Source organism: Sinocyclocheilus rhinocerous, unplaced genomic scaffold (assembly GCF_001515625.1).
Source record: "Sinocyclocheilus rhinocerous isolate Xijiao unplaced genomic scaffold, SAMN03320098_v1.1 scaffold1201, whole genome shotgun sequence".
Taxonomy (NCBI): domain Eukaryota; kingdom Metazoa; phylum Chordata; class Actinopteri; order Cypriniformes; family Cyprinidae; genus Sinocyclocheilus; species Sinocyclocheilus rhinocerous.
Window position 1 is genome coordinate 70,778 of NW_015654059.1, and position 10,943 is coordinate 81,720.

The 10,943-nt window shown below is 38.0% G+C and overlaps 1 protein-coding gene across 3 annotated transcripts in view; it reads left to right on the forward strand.

Moving 5' to 3' along the window:
* The first annotated feature begins 476 nt into the window (after positions 1-476).
* The window catches only part of LOC107716667 (hepatocyte growth factor receptor-like), a 55,690-nt gene continuing 45,223 nt past the window's right edge, over positions 477-10,943 (forward strand). For all 3 annotated transcript variants that reach the window (XM_016523170.1, XM_016523172.1, XM_016523171.1), the window contains exons 1-2: positions 477-775; positions 2,852-4,043. In XM_016523170.1, coding sequence (XP_016378656.1) covers positions 2,862-4,043 — 1,182 coding nt within the window. In that variant the 5' untranslated portion in view covers positions 477-775; positions 2,852-2,861. The remainder of the gene's footprint in view (positions 776-2,851; positions 4,044-10,943) is intronic.

The window sequence follows — 10,943 nt, forward strand, 5'->3', positions numbered from 1 at the left end:
TTGTATTTATATCATATTTTAAAAATATAACTGAATATGCTTAAATAAAATAAAAACCACTGAAAATGGATAATAAACTAAAACAAAATAGTTAGGAGGCTATTACTTTTACTTACATTTCAACAAAATGTTACAGTATTGTTTAAACCCCACATACAAAATAATACAAAATTAGAGTCCGGCCATTTTATTTGATGATTATTTATTTTATTATATTTATTATTGCTTTAAAGATTTATAGATACAGCCAAGGGCTACACTAGGATCAAAAGGAGAGAGAGAGAGAGAAAATGAAAATTGAAATAGACATAAAAAGAAAACATTAGAACACTTAGAACACTTAATATTTGATGTTTATGGAACTTCCCCAATAATAATTAATTGTAAAATCTCAGCAGCCAATCACCGAACTCAGTTCCTCCACCGCCAGTGACGTAACTGCCACAGATCTTTCTGCGCTCACCTGAGAGACCCGTTCCATCCAAAGGCACGCGCGTTTGCGGAGAGTACAACAGCAAGCCATTTAAACTGATGTGGCCCATTCCGAGCGTGAGTCACCCGACTGCACATTCTCTCACTCAGTGAATACCGGGTTGCGGAGAGAGAGAGAGAGAGGAACTGCAACTTTTTAGCAGAAAGCGTGCAGAAACTCCCCGCCGCATCTCGAGACTGCTGGCATCCGCCAGAAACAGCGCGCGCGTCTCCAGCTAAACGGACCGTTAAAAGATGTGATTATTTTCCCTTTCTGTCTCCGACAGGTGTCTTTATTTTACAGGTGAGTGAGCGTTTGTTTTATTTCTGAGCATTTAGAGTGTGACAACACTACTGAAGGTTATTCCTTTGGGAAATTATGTCACCAAATTTTGAGTTGTTGCGAACTATTCCACTGCACTAGCTTACTTTTTATACATCTATACACTAGCAACAGAAATATACTTGTTTTTGCTAAGCATTTTAGTTGAAGTGTTTTCATAGACTTGTGAGGAAGCTGTGCGTTTAGCTGTTGACAGTATGAGTCATTCTAAATCTGTAGGTTTCCATGAAACTCAGGTAAGAAAAGCTTTTGTTTGGTTTTTGTTCAGTTGTTCAGTTTAGTAAGGTAATGTTTGGAAATGTAGGCCCGTTTATCTCTAAACACCTTTAAATGTTTTTTTTCGGGGGATGCATGCATCCATTTGACAGATTTGACTGTAAGTGAGTGGGCTTAATTTCTGAGAAAAATATGGATAAATAGGTCTGCAGAGAACTTGGCATAAAACTCACCATGTTTATCTTGAGGTAAATGTTCATATCTTTTACATGCTCAGTTTCATAGGAGATGCAAACGGTAAAACTAAAAAAATAAATTAAAAAAAAGTAAATGCATTTATATATATATATATATATATAAGAACAACATGGAAATGTATTATATGAATCCCAGTGTGTTAATTAATAAACTTTTTCCGAGTTATGTTCCTGCCTTTCAAGGGACATCCAAGAAAACAGCTTTTAAGGACTGTGAGTGAGGACCCTTAGTGTGCCAAGTTGCTGTACTTTACTTAAGTGTTTACCTTTAGAAGTGCATGTAATGAAAATGAAAGACAATGTGAAAGTCTGTTTATCAATCAGGTGTTTTAAAGAGTAGATGCTGTATGTAGGTAAACAGCTAAATATATTGACTGAATCTTTCTAGAATGACAGCAAGTGCAACAGTTCTTCAGTCTCTCTCATTGTTTTACTCAGAGTTTGCAGTGACCTATAGTGCTGCTCAGCGCACTTAAATTGCTTGGATAACAGTAAGGGTGAATCCCATATTCTCTAGCTCTGCCGCTCTCTCCCTCTCAACCTTAAAAGCAACCTCCTAGAGGAGTAGCGTTTAAGTACACCAACAATAAATCACTTCTCCGGCTTCCGCAGCCTACCAGGCTTAATTGAGTTTATCAACCACTCCCTTGAGAACGCTGTCTAAAGTTAGACTTGTCACCGCAGTGCACTCAGTGTAGGCTGACTCTTTGATGATTCGCCTCCTCTGGTACACCGCCACAAAAGTGCTGTCTAAGTCAGAGGCACAAGGACCGTTTAGAGTTGCCCTCTTTCTTTTATCCATGGCTTTGTCATACACAGTGAGTGGTGAATTATTGAGGCTTCTACAATGCAAGGAAACTAGTGATATCATTGTTGTTGCAGTGCGTGTGGCTGTGATTTACAAGTGTCATTTGTTCTGAGTAGCTTGTCTTGGTTCATAAAGGTTTTGTGTCTTTCTGTTTTGTGCACTAATGGGTACTACAGAAGTCTTTCAAAATATGCCTTGTTTTAATTCCACAAATTTGATGATTAAGATGATAATCAAACCTTGTTGCATACAAGTAGTTTTAAAATGTCCATCTTCAGGTCATGGTACATCTGTCTTTTTGCTGTAAAAACTTTAATGAGTTTCATAATGTAAGAAAAACATTTATTTTGTTAGAAATATTTCAAGATTACATTTACATTACATTACAAGCTAATTGATTTACAGTACAAGAATTTCTCAGAATTTCTTTCAGAAATCTTACTTTTTGTTCATATAAATAACAGCAGCTGCACTAAATTGCATATTTTTGCTCCGTTTGGGCATCTGAATAAAATTAATGTTTTTTTTACTCCCCAAGTATGAGCTCCATATTCTCACTATAATATGAGCCATAAAAGCATGGTGTATGAAATATGATACGAAACATAAAGCACTTATGCAAAGTTTTTTTTTAATATTGTCTAAAGATTCAATAAACTGTTCCATTTGAAAAAGAAAAAAATTCTGACCATTATTTCATATATCAAAGTTTACATGGTTAATATGCTAAATACATGTTGTCTTTTTACTCTGCAGAAGAACAAAGATGAGAATTCAATATTCTGAAGATATTTCCATCCTCATCATCCTTCAGACGCTGTGGTGGGGCTTGAATAGTCAATGTGAGGAACCAATAGAAAGCTCCAAACTCGACCTCTCTGTGACCTATGACCTCCCTCACTTTGTGTCTGACACTCCCATACAGAAGCTGTTGGAATTCAATGGAACTGTGTATGTAGGTGCTGTCGACAAGCTTTACGCCCTGTCGAAAGACCTCAAGAAGATACATGAATATAATACCGGACCAGTTCATGAGGGTCAAGACTGCAGTGCACCAGATCCATGCAGTGGTTGCAAAAACAAACCCCTCAACATGAACAACACCAATATGGCCCTATTGGTGGAGACTTTCTATGATCTTGAGCTCTTCAGCTGTGGTTCAGTTGGGAACGGCGTCTGCCGTCGTTACCTGTTAGAGGATGGACCCCTGGATGCGGAAATTACTTGCATGTATTCGAAGAAGAACAAAGACAGCAGCCATGGTTGCCCAGACTGCCTGGCAGGTCCTTCGGGCACTCAGATCCTTAACGTGATGAGCAGCGGCGTTGTGAGGTTCTTCGTTGCAAACTCTGAGCCACTTGACTCGACCGTGCCGCGTCTCCACCACACCATTTCTGTTAGGAAGATGCGAGAGACTCAAGACGGCTTTGAATTCTTTTCTGAACAATCCTACATGGACTTGGCCCCAGGGCTGCGTGGGAACTACCCGCTGCGCTACGTCTACTCCTTCCAGAGCGGCCCATACGTGTATTTTCTCACTGTCCAACGAGAAGGTGGCAGCTTAAATGCCTTCCACACGAGAATCATACGCATGTGTTCTTCAGATCCTGAGATCTTGCGCTACGTTGAAATGCCCTTCGAGTGCATTTACTCCGAGCGAAGAAGAAAGAAGCGCTCGGTTCAGGTGGTTTTCAATGTTCTCCAGGCTGCGCATGTGGCCAAAGTCGGCTATGACTTTCAGCAGGAGATGGGCCTGAAAGAAGGAGAGGACGTGCTGTTTGCTGCCTTTGCCCGAAGCAAACCCGACTCACCTGAGCCCACGGCCAGCTCTGCCGTTTGCCTTATCTCCATCACAGACATCAATAACTTCTTCAGGGATTTCATGCAGAAGGGATACACAAGGAAGCTCAGTCACTTTCCAGGATCAGAGGAGAAAAACTTCAACCAGGTAAGAGGTTTCAACCAAATCATGCATGTTCTCCAGTCAGTTTTAGCTAACAGGATATTTGCTGACCCTTTCAAAATGTTGCCCATCAAAATTTGACTTCTTGTCAGCCTAATTGCTTGTCTTTATTCTCTGACCATCATAAATCACTGACCCTCCTCATCTTTTTTACTTATCCATCACCATTCGTTGGATCAATCAGTAAATCATGCCGATCAATAAATTACACAAATTTAACTGCTGACGACTCCCTTAGGGCCCGTCGATAATGCAGGGCTATTACTTCCCAGAGTTCATTACACAGCATAGTGGTACATGGCTCAGATCTGAATAGTAAGACACATGTTTTGAATATGTAAAGACAGAGTATACAGAGATGTCCAGATGTTCGAGAACTACTAAAGCTGGACAGCATGGCGCACAGTAGGTGAATGGAAAAAATGGTCCAAAGCTATGGAACAAACTCAAAGATAAGGCTAGGTATCAATACAAATTTAAGGTGTTCCCTGAATTGTGTAGTTATGCACAATTCTATGCTTTTTTTTAACATAAATAGAGGACTTAGTGTGTGCACACTGAAAATTCCATAAATAAGTGCACTTCAGATACCTGAATGATGCACATAATTAACTGAAAAATATTAATTTGAGTCTGATTTTGATTAAATTTGATTCTGATTCATTTTGGTATATTTCAGTTTAAATGTTCATTTTGCTTGCATATGAAAGGAGTTCTCTCAGCTGATTCTGTAATTTACAGAAAAGGTACATTATGAAAAACAACATTTATTTGGTACATTTATTAAAAAAATTAGCAGCAGTTGCATGGCAGTAAATAAGTATGCTGCTTATTTAACAAATATAAAAATCAACACAACTCCGAACTCTCTGCTCTGTGAAATTAAGTAAATTTTAAATGTTATTTCTTGTGTAAAACCCTTACAATGTCAGTGTGTAAAAATATATATATATAAATCAATAAACTCTTGAGCACTTCAGTCATAAACTCAGTGTCATAGATTCAAAAGAAGATCACAATTAATCTGAAAATGTATATTTATATCAGAGCCCGGCAGCTCCATATCATGTCCCTCCGTTGCTTGTTTTTCTTGTTCACTCAAACTTTTTATTGCATAACAATCAGCTAATATTTGCAATCAGTGTATTTGGTAATCATATTGATGTGTAGATGTGCAGATAGCTGATAGCAGATCATTTTCTTTGATAGGAAACCTAGATTTGCTTGAGGTTCATGTGAATCAGGCTTGTTTGACAAGTTTTACTCATGCTGCCCGTTCTCTGCATTATTCTATTTGCTTGCGTGTTGTCTTATCAGAGTCAATATAGTGGGGAAGCCCAGATCACTACTCAGCAGGTGTTCTTCAACTGTCTCTAACAGTCTTTGTACTGGTTGCTTTAGCAATTAATATGGGCCAGACCGGAGTGGCTGGCCTCATCTCAGAGTCACACAGCTCTCCAGTCTGGTGTAGTTGTTTCAGTGCCCTGAACAGTGCCATTTATCTGGCCAAACTCACAAAGTGCACTCAGTCATTTATTACAGCAGAAGATCTGCAGACTGAAGCACTCAAGACATTTTAAATATTTTCATTCTGTGGATCCTTGATCCAAACATATGCTCAAAGTCAGCTGTGTTTCTATCAGTTTTCATTAATAATATCTTAAATGGCTTTTTAAGTAACAAGTCAGTTGGAAGATATTTCCCTAGGCATCTTCGAAGAAATGTTTGAAAGGTCTGAACATCTTTTGAAAGGGATGTGTGCCTGTTTTCAATACAGTTTTTATCCATAAGTGTGTGAATGTGTGCATGTGCATTTGTTTGTTTTGGGTGTGTGTCTGAGTGTGTTATGACCACTGATCTATAATAGAGAACTGGATTGCTCATGATGTCATGAAAGTGAAGCCACTGCGCTGCCATATTGGTATTCCCCACTGTTCCCATACATTCCATTGAATTAATAGGAAATCGTACGAATTTAATGAGAAAACATCACCTAACAAGTCAGCGGTTTTAAATCTGAAGTATCCCTGTACATTCTTACAATGCAAACACTCTAGGCATGTAAACGGTTATTTTTTTATGTCGGGAATTTCCCCTGCTTATTAAAAAGTGACGTTCATTACAGTACGTCACCTTGGAATTATAAGGTTCTATCTGCGTTCTGAGCAGTTTTGAGATATTGAGCTTCAAAGTTTTTGTATTCCATATAGCGAAAATTAGATGGGGAACAAGTTTCTTTAAAACATGAAAATGACATGGACCCTAAATGTATTCTAAATGTACAATATCAAAATCCTCTCAAATTTGTAAATGGGGATTTCTGGAATGGGTCAAATGCAGATAGAACCTTCTAATTCTAAAAAAAAACACTTTTCGCTTGGAATTATAAGGTTCTATCTGGCAAAAAATTAATTGAAGCAATAATTTTCAAGAAACACAAACAGTTTACTTATAATTTGTTTTAAAACATAAAATTAGTGTTGTAACAATGTGTTGACATGCATGAGAAAGTTAAATTTAATGGTTTTTATGACATTTATTTCATATTTTAAATGAATATTTTTTCTTGTTCATGTTAATTCATGTCATTTTAGCTCGCCTCCCATCCGCTAAATTGCAATAAGCTTTGTGATCTGTTACTTTTGATATTGAAACAAAGTCTCAGATTCCAAATTCTGTCCATTTTATTACAATATTCAAATATTAAATGCCGTTTTGGCGCTGTTTAATGTGGAGTGACAGATCGCTGTAGCACCTCGGTTAGAAGCGGCAGCACGAAATGATCATCTCCTCCGCTTTAATAGCGGTTACAGCACGAAATAAACATGAATAAACATCCGAAGGTATGTTAAAAGAAAGAGTGCAACTTACTGAAATCCATATCCTGTCTCATGTAATCGCTCAAGCAGTGTTTCAAATGCGGAAAGACGACAATAGCTTGTAAACAATGTGTCACGTAATGTCACATTTACCACAGAAAAACATATTCGGTGACCATGAACTCATTAGTCAGCTAGAAAAATTAACTCTAGAGAGGAGCATTTTGCTAAATATGCACCATGTAACATATTCATTATCATTTTTACTGTTCTTCAATGTTTAATATATGTTTGAATAAATCCGTCAAGTTTTTGTGACAACCACCATTTAAATGTTTATATTTAAAAAAATGAATTGGAGTAGAAATATAATTAAAGGGGTCATATGATACGATTTAAATTTTTCCTTTCTCTTTGGAGTGTTACAAGCTCTTGGTGCATAAAGAAGATCTGTAAAGTTGCAAAGACTAAAGTCTCAAATCCAAAGAGATATTCTTTATAAAAGTTAAGAGTCAAAATCGTCGCGTTTCAGAAAGGCGGGGCAAAGAGGAGAAACAATAATGTACAGTATGTGAAAAATAATGTGTTTTTTTAACCTTAAACCGCATTTCATTACACCAAATATACAAAATAATGTTCTTTTTAGCAGCATCATATGACCCCTTTAGAGTTAAAGTTAGTATTATAACTTTAATATTACAACAACTTTATTGAGTATATTGTAAGTGTTTGTATACAAATCAGCTAATTTCAACCTTCCATATTATTGACTCTCAGGAATATTTTACAGCATTAGTTGAAAAAAAAAAAAAATTCTCTTGGGAAATTTGCCATGTCCTGTACCCAGAGGCGGACAAAGTACTCAACTCCATTACTTGAGTGAAAGTACAGATATTGCTGGTCAAATATTACTCCATTACAAGTAAAAGTTGTAAAGACAGATTGTTACTTAAGTAAAAGTCACTTCATGTAGCCTTCAAGAAAGTCACTTCAAGACTTCAAGAAAGTCATGTTTTAGAGAAGAAAAAAATCACCCACTGACTTTCAAAGCTGCTACATAGTAACGACTTTCTACTTCGAGGATCTTGATAGAAATGTAGTGGAGTGAAAAGTACAATATTTGTCTTTCAAATGTAGTGAAGTTAAAGTCATAAGTTCCCAGAAAAAATAATACTCAAGTAAAGTACAGATTCACAAAAAGTGTACTTAAGTACAATACTCAAGTAAATGTGCTTAGTTACTGTCCGCCTCTGCCTGTACCTGATATATATCCAAAATAATCGTTATTGAATCTAATAGAATCGAAATCAGAATCTAATCGAATTGCAACCTTGTGAAGGATAATTTAATCAAATTGTGAAATTTGTGTCAAAACCCAGCCCTATTATGCAGAGTCTGTCTTATCCCATAAAGGGGCAATTGATGCAGTGTCATAAAACAATTACATTGTAAAAAGGCATGATAATTGATCCCAATATCTTGTTTTTGCTCTTAGACAACTGACTCCACAAACCGGACTCTAACATCTCCTGCCTTTATGTGGAAACATTGGGCATCTGACACTGTGCTTTAGTTATGATTGAATTTAGCCTTGCTTTCCTGTTTTATTTGTTAATGTGGAGTCAAAGTTATTTGAATATCACAGCAGATAAATCGCCAAAGTCCGTAATGGACTCTTACCCTGCGAGAAAAAGACACTACAGCTTTCAGACTTCACCCAAGCTCTTAAAAATATCGATTGGCCAGTCTGCTCGAGCTCAGCAATATTCGTTAATAAAACAGACAGAAATATAGTCCTTATTGTTTGGAATAATGGATATATCCAAGTTGGAACCACCCCAACAAACCCAGCTCCCCCTGTCTTGAAAGAGCAGAGAGGAGGGGGGCACTGGAGACCGGCAATAACAAACAGCCACATTTAAGGTCAAAATTGTCATTAGATTACAATTGATCAGGGGAACAACTGGCAAATGCTGATTACTTTAAAATTGAATCTGAAGCTTGATTGATTGCCGCCTGTAATATAATTCCTGAAGAGGGAGTTTTGATCGACATCCATTTTAATTATTACCGCCACTGTGGTTAAATGAACATGTTTTGAGATGGCAAGTCTTAAAGTGTAAGGCAAAGCGAACAGGCAGTGCATTGATTTTAACTTACTTTGTGCACTTTTTCCCACATCTTTTTGACTGTGAATAAGCAAATATCAGTGTAAATCAGATACTTTTAGCTCTTTGTACCTTGCTCAATCTTTTGCATTATAGTGTGTTTTGGTCATGTAAGGACAGGGTGACACGCTAATGCACTGTACTTAGCACATATGAAAAGTGTACGTGCCGCGGCCTGCTTATGCCAAGATGTGTTTGCGCAAAAACGGCAAAATCTAGATCATTTATAGGCCACGGTCTCAGCTCTGGGAGGTGCAAAATCATGCTGAAAGACACATTACTTGTTGTATCCTGTCTGAAAAGCTGCGATAAGCTACCTGCATGGTTGCGTTTCTGTGCGTATGTACACATGTATAAGAAATGTATTTTATGTGGGTGAGTTGAGGTTTGTACTGAGGAATTAAGTCACCCTGAATCATTTCTGGCAAAAGCACACAAATACAGGCATGCATGTACACGTCACAGACCAACAGCTCTGACCAGGGGGCAGGTGGAGATGTGCAGCTGTGTGTTTTCTCAAAATGTCAAGCCCCTACAGTGAGCTCATGTTGGCAGCCTTGCCCTGACGGGAAACCTGCGTGACTTTGGACCATAATGTTAGCTAGAGGAGACTGGACAGCTGGCATCCAGGTGTGAACTGTTCATCTCATGTACTCATCATCTCATCTGGGGATGAGAGCGCCTGTGGGGATGTATCTGACTTTTATGTCCTTATTTTTACTGTGCTGACTTTTCTCAGGCTAAAAAGTCTTCATGAAACCCCCCGTTTCAGCACTGGTTAGTTCTCACCACAGTTTTAAAAAATGCTAAAAAAGTGGGTGTGGTGCGCAGTGGAGCGGAGGAGGGGGAAGAGGGGAGACAGACAACACACACACAGCTTAGCGTTCTGACAGATTCATTTCGCTCCCATCGAGTTAAAAACACAAATAAATGCACAGCCATTTTGCACTCTGCATCGAAAACATATATATGAGCGCGCTGTTGCACCTCTGAGAACTTTTAAGGCTTATTCTGTGGCGTTTATATAAGCCTTTTGACGGGTTGTGTCTAGACATGGGCCGGTATGAGATTTTGGTGGTATGATAACCTTAAGCAAAAATATCACGGTATCACGGTATTGTCGTTACAGCTCTAAAATATGTTATTTTTAAATGACTGGGTAAAAAAAATTATAATAATTTTTTCCGCTGAACACAATATATTTTGTTTTTGAGCAACATACAGAATATTAGGAACAGTAGAATTTGTTTATTTTTTCTTTGATTTGTTTCCTAAAAAGAAGTTGCTTGCAATAAGACAAAAAACGGCCGGTTGCCGATCGCGTAAGTCCCAGGGGAAGCTCCTTAAGTTCGGCCATCCTACACACACGTGACTGACCGCTTGCTTGCACTAACAGGAGGAGGAGGGTCGTGTTACTCTCTACACTGCACTCAACTTGAGGGATTCCTACACTTTCAGTCTTTGAGGAGACATGAAAAACAGCGCATACCGCAGCTTGAAACCGGTAATCGGCCCATGCCTAGTTGTGTCACAGAGCTGTAAAAACGGTTATGCTCACCAAGTGAATGAATCGCGTTTGTGCCAAACTCTTATTACAAAGCAAAAACAAACACTCTTCTTCGATCCATGAACGTTTCTCTCAGTTATTGTGCGCGATGTCATCTCACAAACTCTGAAACGTCTGTCATAACAAATCAACACATGCTGTTGTGAGTAATTAAGTGAAGCATCTTCTCATAGGATAATAACACGCAGTCTCATGAATAATTTAATAGACACCGACGCATCATCCATGTACTATTAGTCCATTGCCACGTCACAAATTGTGATGTCAACACAATGTAGATTTTAAACCCAGAAGATGAAAATAGCGCAAAAAAAGCTTAAAATTAACCAGT